Source organism: Amblyomma maculatum, chromosome 6 (genome assembly GCF_055883805.1).
Source record: "Amblyomma maculatum isolate TAMU_Amacu chromosome 6, ASM5588380v1, whole genome shotgun sequence".
NCBI classification, from domain to species: Eukaryota; Metazoa; Arthropoda; class Arachnida; order Ixodida; family Ixodidae; genus Amblyomma; species Amblyomma maculatum.
In genome coordinates, this window is record NC_139349.1 from 81,682,384 (window position 1) to 81,702,305 (window position 19,922).

At 47.0% G+C, this 19,922-nt stretch overlaps 1 protein-coding gene across 1 annotated transcript in view; it reads right to left on the reverse strand.

The window, feature by feature from the left end:
- The window catches only part of LOC146186105 (sodium-coupled monocarboxylate transporter 2-like), a 125,436-nt gene that overhangs the window by 17,543 nt on the left and 87,971 nt on the right, over positions 1 to 19,922 (reverse strand). Inside the window, exons 2-12 of the mRNA XM_084607038.1 lie at positions 16,024 to 16,092; positions 15,615 to 15,666; positions 14,760 to 14,827; positions 13,887 to 13,967; positions 13,021 to 13,094; positions 11,235 to 11,375; positions 5,122 to 5,251; positions 4,586 to 4,674; positions 3,441 to 3,550; positions 2,755 to 2,822; positions 2,544 to 2,630 (exon numbers count right to left, since the gene is read on the reverse strand). Of these exons, the coding sequence (XP_084463164.1) occupies positions 2,544 to 2,630; positions 2,755 to 2,822; positions 3,441 to 3,550; positions 4,586 to 4,674; positions 5,122 to 5,251; positions 11,235 to 11,375; positions 13,021 to 13,094; positions 13,887 to 13,967; positions 14,760 to 14,827; positions 15,615 to 15,666; positions 16,024 to 16,092 (969 nt within the window). The remainder of the gene's footprint in view (positions 1 to 2,543; positions 2,631 to 2,754; positions 2,823 to 3,440; positions 3,551 to 4,585; positions 4,675 to 5,121; positions 5,252 to 11,234; positions 11,376 to 13,020; positions 13,095 to 13,886; positions 13,968 to 14,759; positions 14,828 to 15,614; positions 15,667 to 16,023; positions 16,093 to 19,922) is intronic.

Below are 19,922 nucleotides of genomic sequence, written 5' to 3' on the forward strand. Positions count from 1 at the left end.
GGGCGTCTTACCACTGCACCACCGCGGCGGGGCCCCCCTTGTCTTCCTCAAACAAGAATCTTACGGAATTTCAATTTCCCAACCGCCGGCGGCTGCATTTTGATGGAGGCGAAACGAAGAGGCGTCCGTGTGCTCTGCGATGTCAGTGCACGTTAAAGATCCCCAGGTGATCGAAATTACTCCGGAGACCTCCACTACGGTGCCCCTTTCTATTATTCCGCTTTCCCTCCCACCTTCCTCCCTTCCCTTAAAACGCGGTTCAGGTGTCCACAGAACAAGTGTGACAGATGACCTATGAACCAATTATTATTATTATTGTTACGGCGTCTTCAGTTGGTGCAGACCTAGACGACCGAAGGGGACAAACACAGAAAACACAGGTAACACTGTCCCCCGTGCATCAAAAAAAAAGTATCACTTGGCTACACTAGGCTGCGTAAAGGTGAATAAAGAGAAATGCGGATTCAGAAATAACTGATAGCGAGTTTACACAGCACAATTTCACCTTCACACACATCGAGCTTTCGAAAAAATACAAACGATCGACACTTTATCGTAGCAAACGTTGCACTAAAGTATTGCTACCCATACTCTTCAAAACGCGATAACGATTGACATCCGGAAAGCCTTTTGGTAAGAATGCTACCTTTGCTAATGGCGCAAGCAAGCACCGATATCGTAATGCCGCGACGTTTGTCATTACGCGTACAGTCCTTGAGTGTCCCTCAGGCAGGAAAAACATGTTTATTTCGACCAGCGTAATAACGTCCAGTTTGGCTCGTTATGGCCTCAAATGCTAAAAGCCCCATTAACCCTCGGCTATGCAACCACACCCTGTACATTAGCAGACAAGTCGACCGACCAGGAAATAAACCAACAGCTCAGGCTACGCACACGTGGTCATCTTTTTTTTTTCACGCCATTACACACCAATGCGAGAACCACGCCTATAGAGCGACAGAACGAGATATTGAGCGAACGATTATAAACGCATCCTAAATGCCCCGTTGTTACGTGCTCTTTGAATCTCATGCCAATTCCTTATTGCTCTTTAACATTCCAGAAGCGGCAGTTACCAGCAGAAAATGCCATGAATGCCATTAAAAAACAGGTAAATTACGACCAATAGCAAAATGGAGTAATATCAACAATCGTATCCTAAAAGACGTCACTAGAGGCTCGAAGACGAAATAAGTAACTCAAGAATGAGCGAAACTTTCTAGACTCGACGGCTGCCGGGTAGGCATCATGCGGAAAATATTGATTTACGGAAGTTCCCAAACAGCAACGAACGTGATGCGTTCTTCCACGTAAAGGTGTGCTCGGAAATACGAAAATCGGCCCAACTATCAGGTCTGTGAGCGTCGCACAACTCAAAAACAGTGCAAAACGATGCCAGTAAATCTAAAAGACGGGTAGTTGCGTGCCTTGTTTTCCTAATATCCGCATCTTTTTTTTTTTTTTTTTCTGCATTGGCGTAACCACGGTTTTTTTTTTTTTTTTGCAATATTGAAACACTCGAAACAGTAAATCGCTAATGCATTGCATAAGGCACGTTTTCATTGTCAACAAACCCACCGTAAACTCGTAAGCAAACCTACGCCGCGTGCGTTCCTGTGAGCGCCGCCGGCTGCCGATCCCCACGGAGCGACGGACGTTGGCGCCACCTCTAGGTCGATTTTGCGGCGAATACGAAGCTAACACGCGTGGTCCGACCTCGGTTTTTCACAAGCCGGAGTACATATATAGCGAGACGAAATGGAATAGTAAATGATTTACAGGAAAGAAAAGGCGCTGCATATGTTACTTCTGTGGACACTTCAACCGCACCTTAAGGGAAAGGAGGAAAGTGGGAGCGGAAAGAAGGAAAGAGGTGGAGGGCTTCGGAGTAATTCTGACCAGCTGGGGACCTTTAACGTGCACTGGCATCGCACAGTAAGCACACGGGCGTCTCGCAGTATGCTAACGTATACCACATGGTGTGGGCCTGCCAGGAAAACACAAATATAAAAGTTATGAGACGGCCAACTATGGAGGGCTGGGAGGCGGCCCTGTCCAGCTCGGACCTGGAGGCCCAGCGTGCCCAGGTCCAGACAGCTCGGGCAGCGGCGGCGGCCAATGGCGTCCCGGAATAGGGTCAGCCACCCAGCGCCATAACCATACGCATGCCTCCCTTTCCGAAATTGTTTCAGTGTCCCTAATTGTTTTCTCCTCCTCCGTTTCGCGCCCCATCGAAAGGGGTTCGAGCCCGGGTACTCCGAACCAGTAGTCAGGTATCTTTGATGCGCCACCGCGGCGAGACGCGGAACTAAAGTATGTACAAAGCTGTAATGGGGCACCCGAGTGCCGTTGATATATCGGAATAACGCTACTATGAGGGGTGCGAGCAACTTTGAGTGATGCGACCAGTAGAGATAGCGCTCTGAAAAGAAGACAGAAGAGCACGATAATGCATTTCCGAGGACGGGTCGATTTCTCCCCGGTTGAAAACCAGGTACATGCACCATTTGCATTTCTCAATCAGAAAGAAGAATTGAGCTTACTTTCCCATTGCAAGACGGCACCAGCACCCCCAGCATGAAGATTCCGAGAAGTGGTCCCGAAAGGGCCCCGGACATTGCAAAGGCCGCCTACAAGGCAAATGATTAGGGGCGGGTTATACACAAAGAGAAATATACACTATTGCGTAAAAAAAAAAAAAAAAAAAAAAAAAAAAAAAAAAAAAAAAAAAAAAAAAAACCGATAGCCTTTTACCTTAAGAATAGAGCCGACTCTTCCGGCCAAGAAAGCCAGCCCGATGGTGAGAATCCCGTAAGCACAAGCTGTATATGAAGAAAAAAAATCGATCGTAGCGCAGAAATCTCCAGAAATGCGTAGCAGAAGCACTTCCTAAAAGGTTGGTGCGATGCATGAATGTGCATATAAGTAGTAATGATCAAAGTAATGGATTGTGTCCAGAAAGCATAGATTCGCTTTCCAAAAGCTGCCGCCAGTTTGTGGTTCAAAGACCAATATCGCAAAAAAATAATTCACTGCACCAGCGCATACATGCTACACGTAAAGTAACCAAGAGAAAGGGAAAAGACGCTCAGACCACAGCGTAACGTGCACTGATGCACAAAGCAGTACGCAAGCACGAGAGTTTTCAGTTCTGTTCAGTTCAGTTGTTTATTTTCCAGTTTTGCTGGAAGGTTTCCTGGATAAAAGCTGCTAGAGCAGCTTGACTAAGTCCAGGAAACCGTTGCAAGGCATGGCGTACACAGCAAGCGTGTCAACAAAAATTTAACAATGTAACAAGTTAAAACAAATGTAACAAGTTAAAACAAATCAAAATGGTTTCGGCTCTGCGTGGTAAAATACCAATATGCTCCGCATGCAAGCTTGCCCATTCTATGTACTCTGCTTCCGTGACACGCCACAAATGAGAAGGGAGAGCGCACCGATGCCCTTGGTGATGTAGGCCGCTTGCTTCTCGGTGACGTTGGACCATTTCTTCACAAAATCCTCCCAGGTGACTGCCGCCAGCGAGTTGAAACCCGACGACAGTGTGCTACAAAATAAAACAATAAAAAGACCGTTGAGCTCAGGCGGGGTGCGTTGCGCAGATGCTCGTTACATCGGTGTTTCAGGGAAGACTTAAAAAAAAAGTGGGTACAAAACAGTAATATATATATATATATATATATATATATATATATATATATATATATATATATATATATATATATATATATATATATATATATATATATATATATATATATATATATACGAATGAGCTCTCTGCTGTGGCGGCAGCAATATGCTAAATCCTCTAATTATCCAGGTAATTCACTAAAACCAAGTAATAACAGTTTTATTCATCGCTGTTTCGTGGCTAGTCACAATGGGGAGTTTGAAGCCGTGAACGATATCATCATATCAGTTTCTGATATCAGTTTCTGATGCGAAAAAAATAATTTTCTAGAGCCCTCTAACGCGAGGACACCCGACGAATTTTTCCGCGTGAAGCAGAAATTGACCGCGAGAAATGCGCTGAAGCTTGGTACAGAAACAATGTCCGGTGATGGCGTAAGCAGTGGCGCTCAGTTCGAACTGCAAGAGGAATTCATTGGGGGATTCCCCTAAATATTCGACCAACACCACTTCCGCTTCGAGTTATTGATCAATTCGTTCTCGGCCTAATAATACCTGATCTGCTGACCTGGTTAGCTCAGTTGGTAGAGCGACTGCGCCGGAAAGGCGGTGGTCCCGGATTCGATCTCCGGACCAGTATGGTTATTTCTTTAACTACGAAGCTTCTGAGAAAGCTGTATAGCTTTCTTTTGTAGCCGTATGGGTTCGCATGAGTGTATGTCAATGAGTAATTACTTCCTTATTACAGATATACTCCACCTTGGGGGATTCCCCTGAACATTCGACCAATAGTAAACAGGATGAGCGAGACGGAAATGACACCGACACTTCGATTTCCATCTTCAAGCGGTGATTGAAACTGAAGCTGCAATGTTGCTAACAACGGCTTTTATCACGGTCATAGTTCTCTGAAGCAGCCAGCAACTATACGTGGCTAGAGGTAACGCACCTGAGAGCTCCGCTGAAGACACATGCCACGAAAAGACCAGGGAGACCTTGGAGTCTACTTAGGTTCTTCATCACGAAGAATGGGATGAGCTGCAAATATGGAAGGCAAAACAATAACACCGGTGACTTAGTGAGCACGGCGCATAACATATTTTCATTCAACAAACAATTCAAGTTACGGCATCTTGAGTAGTTAGTGAATGATCCCCGTTGAGCATTCGCTGACCATGCCTAAAATTGAATGGACTTAGTTTGGCTATGTTTAACGCAACGCTACTTGAAAGAAAAAAATGCAGAATATAATGAAGGGTGGAAGCCTGACCCTAGCGTGTATCACACATGCGGGAGTTCCTTCCTGGCCTAGTTTCGATGTCCAAGAAACGCCACCTACTCTCTATCCAACGCTCCAACTCCCGCTGTGCACATCCTCGTGGCAGTAGTACATTTACGCATATCATCGGTCGCCGAGACACGGCCTCCTTTTTTGGGTCGCGGAGAGTAAAGAACGGTAAGCGCGATCGCTGAGCGATGCATCACCTGGTCCGATTTGGAGATCTTGCCGGACATTAGAGGATCGCAGTCCGGGTAGTTTGCATAGATGACTAGGCCGGCGAAGCAGCCCAGGCTGATGTTCATCATCACACCGGGAATGTTCACATACAGTGCCCTGCGAAGCAGAAAAGAATGACCGAAAAGACTATAGTTTCGTTTACATCAACCCTGCGGGAGTCAGCTTGTCGGCATAAGTTTATCAGCCTGGCCGACGTGTGCACATGGGGGTGGAGATCAGCAAGCGTCGCGTCAGGTCGCGTTGATGCCTTCCGAACCTTTTGGACAATTGTAGGGCAATCAAATTCATTTGGGCCGAGTCTGCCCTATATGCAGCACGCAACGGCTCCGCGACGACAAAACAGAATTTCCATTCGTGAGCGAGTCCGGCCATGTACACGGCAGAACCGACCCTGTATTATACCGTCCGCGGTCCCCCAATCCAAGCTGCTTTTGTATCTTTCCGCATGACTGCCTGCCGTGCTCTACTGTTTCTCTTTCGAAGAACGTAAGTGGGAGAGTTGGTTTGCATGAGCCATTCTGCAGCACACCGTTACAGGCGACGCGCAAAGAGGCAAGACAACTAACAAGTTGAAACGCTTATGCACAAAAGTGCTGCTAGTATAGGTGAGGTAAGACTTAGCTTATGCAAAGAAAGTGTCGAATGTCCAAACGATATCAGGAAATAAACCATTGTGAACAGGTGTTAGTTTTGAAACCCTCACTTCACCATACCCGTGTTTCTCAAACCCAGAACGTCAAGGAGTCTTAGTTTGGACTGTAAGGTTTAAAGTAACAAGGCGACTAACGATATGAGAAATGCTGTAGTGGAGGGCTCGGAAATTTCGACCGACTGGTGTTCTTTAATGTTCTTTAACAACACACAGCCATCTTGTTTTTCGGCTCCATTTAAAGCGGCCGCTGCGGTAAGGATCGAACCCCTGGCCCTGTGTACAGCAGTAGAGTGCCTTAACATCTGAATTATCGCGGCGGGCCGCGGTGAAGCATGCTACAATGCGCAAAAGGGTGGCAATCAGATGAGTCTTGCACATCAAGCACTCTGCCACGTTTCCCTTAATTGATTATTTGAGAAGGGGAAGAAGGGCAGGCGCGTGTTTTAAAAGTGGCATCTGTTCACAATGGTTTATTTGTTATCAACGCGTTAAGTGTCGCCGCTGTCTTCGTGTAGTTGTATAACGCATATAAAAGCAGCATTTTCTGTATAAAAATTTCAGTTGATAGTCAGCGCTGTGTTGTCTAGACTCTTCGTGTATCTTCTGTCACGCTGCTGTATTCCCTCCTTTTCAACTCAATGCTCTACCTCAAGGCCACATTGATTATCTCTATAAGCATCACATGATTCGCCAAGTTCTATTTTCTCCGCCTGATTTTCTCAGGATACCGATTAACTCGACTCAGTTCAGCCATTTTTTGCTGCCTAATACTGCCTCCCGGACATTTTTCTTTTTGCAAATCACCCCGCGGTCCTAATTTAGACTTAAATCTTAACCCAAAAGTCAAAAGTATTATTGGCTTGTCTCTTGAGATATAACGGTGACACATCGAACGCACTTTTCACAGGCAAATGCCGATTGTGCTCTCATTTAAAACCTTTACGGTTACTACGTCTAACAATGTTACTAACTCTAGCGCGAATTCGCAAGATAAAATTTAACATTTGGAAGCTAAATTTCATAAAACAATAAACTGTCACGTCAAAGTACAGTTGTCTCAACGCCGCAGTTCGACATGCATACGTTCAAACACAAAACTAACCTCATCTTGCGACAAAAAGTCCCAATGCATATCTTTTACGAACAATTTTCTTTTACCCCTCAGCCACTTTTCCAGCAGTAAAAAACAAAAAAACAAAACAAAAACAAATGTGATCAAGTGATTTCTAGAAGCCTAATTGCGTGCAAAAAGATCCCGCAATTAAATAAAAATACGCATCGCTGCTGGTAAACCTTACAGTTAGAGTTTATCGCAAACAGAGCACCCTGACTACGGTTGGTAACACACGGCAAACCTAGTTCTAAGAAGTGCCCTCTAAAACTAAAAATAATTTAGGTTCCACTTATTCTGCGGAGCGCTTCATACAGCTGGACATTTTCTCCAAACCGGTTCGCTACGGAAACACAAGCGCACTCCTTATTTCCTCGTAAAAAGAAAGAAGAAAAAAAAGTAAAGGGCAGCGCAGGTCAATAAGTTCAAGACTAAGCGAACTCCGGTCAAGGAGACATTGCCGGCTACAGTCAGTAAAAAAGAAACAACGCTCGATACAAATGAGCTTCCACGAATGAGCATCTAGGGGATCGACCAGCTTCATGCGTGTCGTGTCAGTGGGAAAACCTGCCGCATTAGTTATGTTTTCATCAAGAAAAAATAAAGCAATACTATTGTGTACGTGGCCTCACTTTCCTCTCCGTCCGGACTTCAGATAATACAAACAGTAAGGCCGCATAAATAGGTGAAAATGGGGCACTGCAAGTAGCACAGCATGCTGGCACTGTAAGACTACCAGTAGCAAGCGCCACATGAACGCATATTTAGGTATAGTGCTTTTTTTTTTTTTTTTTTTTGGTTACTCTACAAATCGGAGCTCCGTGCTGTCAAGGTTTAATGGACGACGCGAACCATGGCAAAAATAGACGTATACGCTCCTCCCCAAAATATCCAGAGTGGGATGACGAACGATGTTTCAACAACGGCGCAGGAGCCTTATTTACCTTACGAAGTCAATCATCCTCATCCGCGCAGGTTATAACGTAATGCAGGGGTAATCCGCGCGAAAGCTTCCTTTACGTTGCGATGTTCGGAACTTCGGTTGGCATTCAACGCGCAAACTTTGGAACGAGCTGCGCAACACTGCGCGCTCTAGCAGCGCTGGCCGGAACAGACATGCCGGGTTGCACAAAAGACAACTGGCGGTGTTTAGAAACAGTACATGCGCATCGGCTTACACGTCACGGTCCTGCTTGATGCAGATATTTATCAATAGGGCTGAATATGGAGCGCACTTGCGGCTCCTTGCTGCGCGACTGTTACCAGTGACCACTGCCTTCAGCTTCAGGTGACGAGCGCGGTCATGGAAGACGCCAAGGACAGACTCGCATGGTAGACTTTTATTTCGTCGCTCAGAGCAGGCTGAAGGAGGGACGTACCAGATGGCACGGTATTATGACCCACACCTGTCCCTCACGCTCCCCACATTTAGTAGTTCTGCAATAAAAGTCTCGTTCTCTCTCCTTAAATGGTTATGATGAATTTTTTTCCAAACTAGTCCCAGCAAGCGATACGGTGTAACGCTTAACTACTCGCTGTTTCAGCTGTTCCCAAGGGTATTCCGGCCCGGTAAGGCCTCAGGTTGCAACGATGGCTTGTCACGCGCTTGCGCTGGGCAACCTCGCTTTCCAGCGTACGTGGGCCATCGCGATGACGTAGCTGTTGGTGCAGGGGGTGTTCTGGTCCCTTCTGAAACTATACGCCTGTGCACGCAGCCAAAGGCTGCCAGTGGTATCTCCTGCACTGACGGCCGTCCCTCAATCCCGATCATCATCATCATCATCATCATCATCATCAGCCTGATTATACCCACTGCAGGGCGAAGGCCTCTCCCATATTTCTCCACTTAACCCGGTTCTGTGCTAGCTGCATCCACTTGACCCCTGCGAACTTCTTAATCTCATCCGCCCACCTAACTTTCTGCCGCCCCCTGCTACGCTTTCCTTCCCTTGGAATCCAGTTTGTTACCCTCAGCGACCATCGGTTATCCTCTCTTCGCACTACATGTCCTGTCCATGTCCATTTCTTCTTCTTAATTTCCACTAGAATGTCGGTAACTTGAGTTATTTCTCTGACCCACTCTGCACGCTTTCTATCTCTTAATATTACCCCTACCATTTTTCGTTCCATAGCCCTCTGGGTTGTCCTCAACTTAAGTAGAACTCTTATGGAGCTTATCATAGGAGGTTGCGGCCAATTACTGTACCAGGGTGGCCAACTCCTGTTCTGGTGAGGGAGTGCGTTGCCGGAGGTGTTCACCGGCATCAGGTCGCACCCCAAACCTGTTTATGCAATTCCATCGACACGCGGATCCCGATCAAAGGAGCACAATCCGCCTATCGCCTTCCGACCTGGCTCCAGCATAGAAGCCACGGCAGGAATAAAAAAAAACGCCGACAGCTCAACGCACAGCAACGACTCTCCAATGCATTCGAGGCCAGACACTCTCCTCAAATGACATAAATGACAGGGACGATCACGTGGGAACGACGCGCCCCACCTGACGCGCGAACGCGAGAAGTCCATCGACACGTGCGCGCCCTTGCTGAAGCAACGCCGCATGATGAGCAAAGAGCACCCTTGAAAACGCAGCGCGCAAGGTTTTCCGAAAGATGCTTTTGTCTCTAGCCTCCTGCTGCGGGCTCACAAGGCGCTCCCATGTTGCGACCGCCAGGCAAACTGGCATGAAATGAGGAAACTGAGCCTATACTCGCGGACAGCTTTTCTTGCCTCTTCAGCGGAACTGACACGCCTTAGTCACCGTGCCGTGGGGTATTTTGTTTGCAGTAGGGGCGCGCTGGGTTGTCGTCGGGATTTGAATGAGGTAGCCCATTCTCCGTGGGCTAAAAGCCCGTCACCCTCCCTTGCCTGCGTAGCCTTCGCTGTAGACCCTCAAAATGTTGTCCGCGAGTATAGTTACGAAGTCGGGGGATATAAAACTCACCGCTTTTACCATAGCGGTATCGATACATCCACGCATGATCGCTGAAAGAGTGAGTGCATATTAACCACGTTAAGCTGAACGACCATTCCAGGATATACGTTCATCGCAAAATAAATCTTAATCTCATACATAATCGTTAGCATTCTGTCCTTATATGTTTGGTTTGGTTTGTGGGGTTTAACGTCCCAAAGCGACTCAGGCTACGAGAGACGCCGCAGTAGAGGACTCCGGAAATTTCGACCACCTGGGGTTCTTTAACGCGCACTGACATCGCACAGCACACGGGCGCGAGAGCATCTTATTCAGGCTAAAATGAAGAAGCAGGCCTATTCGAGGATCAAGGGTCTCCTAGAGGGTGTGATTTCCATCTCACAAGGTTTGAGGGAGGCCGCCAGCTAACGTTTCGACGAGGGGGGCATGTTTTCGTCAGACGAAGACGACTCCTCTTGCCGAAACGTTTGCTTGCGGAGTGGGGCTCCCTCTCAACCTTCGTTCGGTTTTATTTGACAAAGCCTCGTGACGTCGCCCGCCAATAAGTGTCCGGCCATGTCACCTGCCATCTACCACCTGTCAGAGGCATATTGTAACCCGCGCTAACCGTGTCAGTTCTGGAGGGAGAAGAAGACGAAGTTCTGCGGAGTGCGCGTGATTCTGGGACGCCACTGCTTTTGCCTGGTCAAGCGCCTGCTCTCTGCCTCCTGCGCCTCAACCCCGTCCTTTGACCCTGTCCTTCTGGACTGCCGTCCGGGTAGCGATAGAACCCGTGACAATATTCACTCCCAACGCCGACGCCGAATTTTACGCAGAGAGGGACGTTCAAAGCTGTAGCGTTAAAAATTCTTTTTTTTTTTCTTGTTTACTCTTTATACTTTCTTCTATTTTGGTTGTTTTCCCTCTTTTTTTAACTATTTTTATTCTTTTTTTTTCTCTTTTATATGTTGTAACGCAATACGAGATCCGACATTATAGCTTTGCAGCGTTTTTTGCCCGTTTGTTTTTTTCTTGTTGCATAATTTCGACGTCAGGGGCTGTTTGATGTCTGCAAACTATATCGACGTCTAATTAATTTTTTTTTTGCTCTTTCAAATCAACAAAATTTTGCACATAGATGATTTTTCACCTTGTACCTTATACAACCATTCTTTCACACATAAATCACGTCATTCTTCGACAGGGACGGTGCGAGACCCTCTGCGAACGCATACACTTTCTGCGCACTCCCATGAGCCTATGAAGGCTTTCGCCTTATAATAAAAAAAAAGAAAATAGAACAAAGTAAGAGATTTCGTCACCAAGCCTGCACCTGGAAACAAGAGGCCAGGTTTCGCCATTTCTCTCTACACGCTGATGCGCACACTGAATGAGCACTCACGTCTTGGCCTTCCGCAGGGTGGAGACGCTGCTGAAGCGTTGCACCTGCGTCTGGCTGGTGCCGTACGAGGCGAGCCAGATGAACGTGGTGCCCAGAAGAACGTTCCACAGCGAAACCGACGACAGTAGGTCCACCTGCGTGCTGCAGAGGGCTCAAGGCATGGTAGGGCGCACGAGCAAAGCGAGCCCCAACAGAAACCAAAATGTCGCGCCGCGCTGTCACCGTCCGCATCACTATATACCACAGCAAAACTGTCCCAGCAATCAAACTCATTCGCAGAACGCAGCGGAAACGTCGCAATTGCGTCCTTCTTCATTTTAAATTTCAATATAGTTGTAATTACTGATGTTCGATCGTCAACATCAGTCAACATAACTGGTAGGTCGTCGACAGACAGACAGAAATACGTAGGAGTTCAAGGGACCTACACCCGGTTGAAGTCACAACACAAACAAATGTAAGTGCACAATTCCGTCGGAAATTGAGAAAAAGCAGAGTGAATTGCAACCTTGCAAAATATAATTCAGCCCCACGATGGAGCAATATACGTTTGCATTCTTCAAATCGAGAATATCACTTTATCAAAAGTCTGCCCTTGGGCCACCGCTCGCGATCTCGATTTACTTGTGATGTCTGGACGCCCTTGGTTTGCGAATAGAGCAAATGAAATCTGCGGCAACAAATGTTTGCAACAACGGCGACACCGGGTTTCCGTTGAACGGGGCATTTAACGTAGTCGCGTTAAAAAGGCCATTCAAGTCAGGCGAACAGTAAATAAGAAGTTCATTTTCTATTCTGCCGTGGTGATCCGTCACTGTGATACGTTAACCAGACATTACAAGTAACCCCAGTAATTGCACAATACATACAGCATAATTCTTTTGGCTGCATATCGCGAGGTTACCTCCGAGAACCTATTTTGACGTTCTTCACACACTACGCGTTCAGCAAGAAACTTCACTTATATAGTATCTGCATATGTGGCATCCTGATACATTTGTTGAATGCTGTTGGCACGTAAACTAGGTCAACTATGTCGAATGAGGCTCTCACATTCTGCCGAGGTCTCTGAAATCTCTCTCAATTATTTAACATATGCTAAATCTTTCTGTGCACCGCTCGAAAAGCTTCTCTAAACCTTGGTGTTCAGCAATGCGAGCAGGAGCCTCGCGGTATGCGACCCACTTTGAAAAAGGAATGCCGCCAGGTTTCAATTGCCCGCATAGCATATACGTTACACTCACTGAGCGGTCAAAAAGAAAAACAAAACTAGCTGGGGTTAGTTCCACGCAAACCGATTAAGACGTGTGAAAGTAGCATTTGGCGCGGTCTGGCGTAGCTTCGCTTGCCGGTATAACATGAAAGGCTGTCGCGGAGTTCGGCAAAGTGTTAAATACCTCGCTTTGGTCTTTGCGGTAAGGAATTCTAGGACACATGCACTTACAATTAACGGCTTACGACCGGAGGTACGTAAATCGTCGTTTCGAATCTCTAGCGCAAACCAGCCTCCAACTTGACTAGCAGTGTTAAATGGGAAGCCAAAGGGTGTGACGTCACCCTGAACGCTATACAACGAAAGGTTACGTCACAGTTTTGAAACGAACTCACGTTATATCTTTGCTGCTCTTACTGGTCACACTTTCTGTACACGTCACGCCTGAGCCAAGTACGGCTCTCGCTTTAAAAATTTAAGTGAGCAGCACAGCATGGTCTGTACGTGTGATTGTACTCAGAGGGCATACAAGGATAAGGTCATAGGCGGGAAGATATACCTGAACAGACTTACTTTAAGAACTGTATGCGGCCGCCCTTCTCTGCAGTTTCCCACACTTTCTCCACGGATCCGACTTTGAGGACACCCTGAAAGAGAACGAAACCGACCTCCGTAAGAGACCCTGTACCACAACCCTTTCGTTGAAGGTGGGAAATAGCGCACTTTCTTGAAAAAAAAAAAAGAAGAAGAAAGTAGCAGGGCATGGAATTCGGAGGACAGTCTCAAAATTCCCTGCCCTTCGCAATGCCATCGTTCAGTTTTATGCATATAATACGAGCATGAGGTTCTTGCAAAAGGGCGATTAGCGAAAGTTTGCGCTTTTTAACTGCTTCGCCGCATCCGCAACAATTCCACTTTGTTTCGATCTTACAATATGTTTTGTCAAGTAGCGCTGGCATCAATCCGCCAAATACCCCCCTCCCCCGCGCACACACACACGCTCTTTTTCTCTTTCTTGTATACGAGTACGCATGTACAGGCAATATGAAAAAGACATATGTAGTCCGCAATAAAAAAAAAAAAAAACGGTGCACTGAGAAATTTTTACTTACAGCTACGGAAAAACTATATAAAAAGAAAAATAAATATGCACTTTCTCGCACTTTAGAGTGTTGATAATTTACTGGTTATTCTCGAAAAAATCGTTTGAAGAAGACACAGTGGAAAACATTGCAGATAAACGCATCGCCTGTTTGCATTCGTAGTCATTTTTTGTACGACTTATCACTTGCGCAGCTTTTCTGAACTTGAAAATATGGAGATGGCGTTCAAATTACCTGAACGCCCACCTAGTTTTGTACGCCCGAAGGCACGCACACGTGCATGAGCACTCATACGCACGTAGCTGAAAAAAAAAAAAAAGTAAAGGTGGTACGCACCACAACCACGACTGCGAGCAGTCCAAGAACCATGACAATCATCTGGAATGCATCAGTCCACACGACCGCCTTCATGCCACCCTGCAGGGAAATAATGGCGCGGTGAGGTTGGCACGTCAGTACAGAAGCGGTCAGGTTGCAACGTGGGACGGGCAGATGCTACATCGCCCAGTATGGTAGTCGCCACGCACCCACACTCCCTTACATCACGCATGACAATACACAAAGCACACATGAGCAACGAGCAGTCACGTCTCCTAGTACTGCAAGATTCGAAACCATACACTTGGCCAAACCCACATGGAACGAGCAAAGAGGACTTGGCAGTGTTCGTGGTTCCCACGTCGGGTACAACTGATTGAAGCGGCTAATGCCCCTCAATGTCAAGCCTCGAGATAATAGTGTCAGCCGATTGTCATGACGTCTAGAGGTCTTCTTATGTGAGAGGTATTACCTGCATCTTTCCTGAGCTGTATGTGATATCAGCTCGCCTTCAGTCCTCGCCTTTTAGTTCTGGTACCATGTTTCATTAGCGACAAGCGTGCAAGTAATTATTACCTCCGGCTCACACTACTTTGGCAAGAAGAGCAGAATTATGACAAGGTGTGTGACCCGACCATTACAAACCTAACAACCTGATGTATGAATGGTTTCAGCCTGCCGCTATGCGCAAATTAAGCGAAATATTACCACTGCCCATGAGAAAACATGTCTAGCACGCATAGAAATTTTCACTTGATGTCTGTTTTTCTGTATTGTGTTCCTTTCACACAGTAACGTCTCTCCTCCAGCGAAGATGCGTCTCGGCTTCCGAAGAGGTCAGTGCGAGGCTGCACTCCCTAGACTCAAGAGTGGACGGAGAAGTGAACTCACCACCGCCGTGTAAAAGGTGCAGACCAGTCCCAGGAACAGCACGGACGTCCAGACAGGAAATCCGGTCACTTCAACGAAACAGAGCAGCGAACGAGATGATGAGCGCTTGCGCGGAAGGTACATCTGAACGGAACCCTTTCGAGGGACAAACGGATGGTTACAACGGCATTTCTCTGACACCGCAACGAGAATCTAAAAGAGCAAAGAGGAGAAAGTCAATGGATGTCTATATAACATGACCCTAAGTTCACAGCTCCCAGTTACAGTGCCATGCTAAGAGGTGTAGTGGGAGCTAGCGGCCACGTCTGAAACGCGGTCCGAATCCTAGTTGATCACGTGCTTATGACGTCATTTCGTGCATGCGAATGACGCGGTCGAAGTAAGACGAGCCTTCAACCGCTGATGATGTCTCCACGCAAAGTGTCATTCGCATCAAGTGAATGCGTGAGTACTGTCTGCGGAATGCAGGCCTGGCATAGCAGAGCTGAACAATTAATAATAATAATAATAATAATATACATGTACATATGAGGGCGCGCGCGTGTATATATATATATATATATATATATATATATATATATATATATATATATATATATATATATATATATATATATATATATATATAGACTTAAGGTAGGTGACACACGGTAGAAAAAACAACACTAAAAACAAATCTACCGTGTGTCACCTACCTTAAGTCTATGCCCTACCGGACCCATTCGAGCTTCAACCCCCTTCCTATATATATATATATATATATATATATATATATATATATATATATATATATATATATATATATATATATATATATATATATATATACATGTACATGTTTCCGTTGCTGCTCACCTGATTCCAATGCTACGGACGGACCGTACAAGACGACTCCCATGTATAATAACTGCAAAGAGAAAAAAAGGGACGAAAAAGAGCAGATAGGTCACACAGCTCCGCAGGGCGACTTCCTCGGAATGCCATCGCACAGATGATTTTTAGACTCACTGCACACTGTACGGTAAGCATGCATACCAACTAAAAGCGGCTGAACAAGCGCGAACAGAATGCATAAGGAATCATCTCAATCGCACTGAAAGAAACAACGGAAAAAAAAGTGACTACCTCTATTACGGCATCCTGATTATCTTCTTCTTTTTTTTTTTTTTTACATCGTACTCTCCCTCTTACGATATAATACCTACGCAGGAGGGTGTACGTGGCTTTGTTAAATAGATAATACACGACAATTTAAAGGGCTCACCGTGTTCACAATGAAGGACAGGGAGCCTACCGTCCTCACAGCTGCTGAGAAGAACCGCCGTTCCAGGTACTGAAACAAAGAAGAACAGCAAAGCACAATGGTCAGAGAGGACGTCCAATTTAACAGAATGCATTCGGACCTATAACATTAACCCGCGCGACGCAAGGCAACATGGAAATTTAACTAAACAAGGCTAGCTTCTGTAACTCATTTACCCCACTGCGCGCCGAACTGAAGGCCTTTTAGATAACCCTTTGCAGAAAACGAGCATTCGACATATTAATTACCCGATAGTTTGCCTTACTATAAAGACATAACATCGGCTGGTTACGCTCATTCGAAAAACAGCAACAAAAAAAGGTGGCAAAGGGCATGCTAGTTTCCCTGAAGCGACTGAAGCGACTGCAGACTGCTTCCAACAGACAAAGAAAAAAATATATAAAAAGGAAAGGTTTATCGCGATTAGCTCACTAGACGTTTCAGCGCTTTCGTGGATGCTCGTAAACTTTCGCAACGCGTGAAGTGCCGGGTGCAGAAGGTTTGAACATGGAAATGAGAAACGAACCCGAGGACTACGGTTTTTAAACTGCCCCGCTGAGGCTGATAAAACTTTATTGTGAATAAGGGTGCAGGATTGAGGGAAGTTAGCTAGCATGCCGCGGGCCTTGGAGACCTTTGGCGACGAAAGCCCATTCGACGGGCCTCGAACTGAATATCAGGGTCATCGCTGGACCTCACACACACTCAAGGAAAGTGGTGGAGATCGTCTTCAACACGCCTTGCTTTGGAGCCGCAGTACTTTCTGTCCAGCGCGAGACCAGCGCTGTTCAGTACTTCGCACGCCCATTCACTCACCCACTCCACTCCACTCCACTCCACTCCACTCCACTCCACTCCACTCCACTCCACTCCACTCCACTCCACTCCACTCCACTCCACTCCACTCCACTCCACTCCACTCCACTCCACTCCACTCCACTCCACTCCACTCCACTCCACTCCACTCCACTCCACTCCACTCCACTCCACTCCACTCCACTCCACTCCACTCCACTCCACTCCACTCCACTCCACTCCACTCCACTCCACTCCACTCCACTCCACTCCACTCCACTCCACTCCACTCCACTCCACTCCACTCCACTCCACTCCACTCCACTCCACTCCACTCCACTCCACTCCACTCCACTCCACTCCACTCCACTCCACTCCACTCCACTCCACTCCACTCCACTCCACTCCACTCCACTCCACTCCACTCCACTCCACTCCACTCCACTCCACTCCACTCCACTCCACTCCACTCCACTCCACTCCACTCCACTCCACTCCACTCCACTCCACTCCACTCCACTCCACTCCACTCCACTCCACTCCACTCCACTCCACTCCACTCCACTCCACTCCACTCCACTCCACTCCACTCCACTCCACTCCACTCCACTCCACTCCACTCCACTCCACTCCACTCCACTCCACTCCACTCCACTCCACTCCACTCCACTCCACTCCACTCCACTCCACTCCACTCCACTCCACTCCACTCCACTCCACTCCACTCCACTCCACTCCACTCCACTCCACTCCACTCCACTCCACTCCACTCGACACTCCACTCCACTCCACTCCACTCACTCACCCACTCGATGACCTACTTATCCCGCTAATTTACGTGCTCAGTCACCTACCCGTCAAATTTACTCACATATTGCACTCGCTTACACATCCCCTGACAACAATGAGGCACAATTGCAGCTTTCTGGGACATATTTATTTATTTTTTAATTTTGAGGTAGGTGAGGGACATTGTACAATACTGTAGTGCATATAAATTGATGGGAACTGTCTCAGCTTCCGAAGCATAGCGAAATTCTGCTTCTCAAGTTTATCCACCATGGGGGAAAAAATTACGCTGGAAAATCCGCTCCGAAATTTCGGGGCGCGATACTGATGCTTACATAATACATACGCACTAGCTCATTCACTAACAGCCTTGACTCACTGAAGTCCCTCAACGTACTCCCTCATTGGCTAGTTCGCCCAAGCTTTCACTCTTTCCCTCGCGCATACAGGCCGACGACACCGCGTATTACGGCAGATTAATTCCGCCACCAGGCCTGGGGGTGCGCTCGTATCTCCGGGCCCGGGCATTCCCATGCCGCCTCGTTTGCAGGCGGTCATCGCAAGACAGCCAGTGCGGCTCCTTCATACCTCGCGGTTTCTAATGAACCCGCGCGTGGCCCGACCTTTATTATTCCCGCAATCCGCGGCCGGCGTGGGAGTGAGCTCCCGCGACGTTACGGAAAGCGCTATACTGCGGCGCCCAAATATCGTGAAGCTAGAATACGCCTCAGGACGAATAGGCAAGCTGGATTAAACTACAGCAATGCCTGCGGCTGCTATTCTAAGCGGAGATCGAGGCGGTGACCGCATCTTGATCACTGCTTAGGATTGTGATCGAACTGTGTATAGAGCAGGGCGCAGACCACACGATGCAAGCAAGTCAATCGTTTTACGCGAAGTCTATGCGCACTCCCGCTATTATTTCACGACAGAAACAACATCGACCAGAAGTAGCACAACTGCGCCATGTGGCGCAGCGCCCTGGAATCACTTCGCCCTATAAACATTAGATGAGACTGAGAATGAATGAACGCACAAATGAACGGACTGTTTGATATTTGAAAGGAGTTCCGAGGCCGTTTGTTGAAGGAATTGGAGAGAAAAATAAAATGAAGAGAAATTAAAATTGCCGGTGCTCGGCCATTTGTACGTTGCGACTGTTCTCTAAGTGATCTTGCTCACAGTCATAGGTTGTACACCCGTGAGATCAGCAGGAGGAGGCCGCTTATTAGCTCTCGAACCACCGCGCCAGTGTGCTTAACGTTAAGGAACACGTATATGACGTACGTGAGGAGACAGAAGGAGGAGAAGAGAAGACAGAGCAACCCGACAAACGGCTTCACTCAGCCAACAAACGTGGTATCGGGCGAAAGCATCCAAATCCCGAGTGTGTATTGACATTCAAGGTCTTTCCACGCTTTTCTTTTTCTTTTTTCGAGAGTAGGGGAGGGGGCACCCATATTTTGTGGGCAAGCCAATTCGGTTTTGAACGTGAATGAAAGCTATTCTCAAAATTCGCGAATCCTATAATTGTAGTGTGTCAGCCACTTTCGACCAGTCGATGCCCACCCGTAGTGACGAGCTGTTCAGTAAAACAATCGGGGGAGGGCGTCCTGCTCTTAACAGACCTCTTTTATTATTATTTTTTTTACCAGACCACTAGCGTGTCCATCCTTTCTATCGCTCCCCTCTTATTTTCTCTTACTGCTTGATCAGTTTTATTTAATTTTTTTTTTTATCCGCCATCGCGGCTCAGGTGCCTCCCAGCGCGACGGCAGATACTGCGGCAGGAAGAAACATTTTCCTTCGTTTTTATTTATTTTCAATCATCATCATCATAATCAACCTGACTATACCCACTGCAGAGCGAAGGCCTCTCCGATATTTCTCCACTTAACCCGGTTCTGTGCTAGCTGCATCCACTTGACCCCTGCGAACTTCTTAATCTCATCCGCCCACCTAACTTTCTGCCGCCCCCTGCTACGCTTTCCTTCCCTTGGAATCCAGTTTGTTACCCTCAGCGACCATCGGTTATCCTCTCTTCGCACTACATGTCCTGCCCAGGTCCATTTCTTCTTCTTAATTTCCACTAGAATGTCGGTAACCTGAGTTATTTCTCTGACCCACTCTGCACGCTTCCTATCTCTCAATGTTACCCCTACCATTTTTCGTTCCATAGCCCTCTGGGTTGTCCTCAACTTAGGTAGAACTCTCTTGGTTAGCCTCCACGTTTCAGCGCCATAGGTGAGTACAGGTAAGATGCAACTGTTGTATAA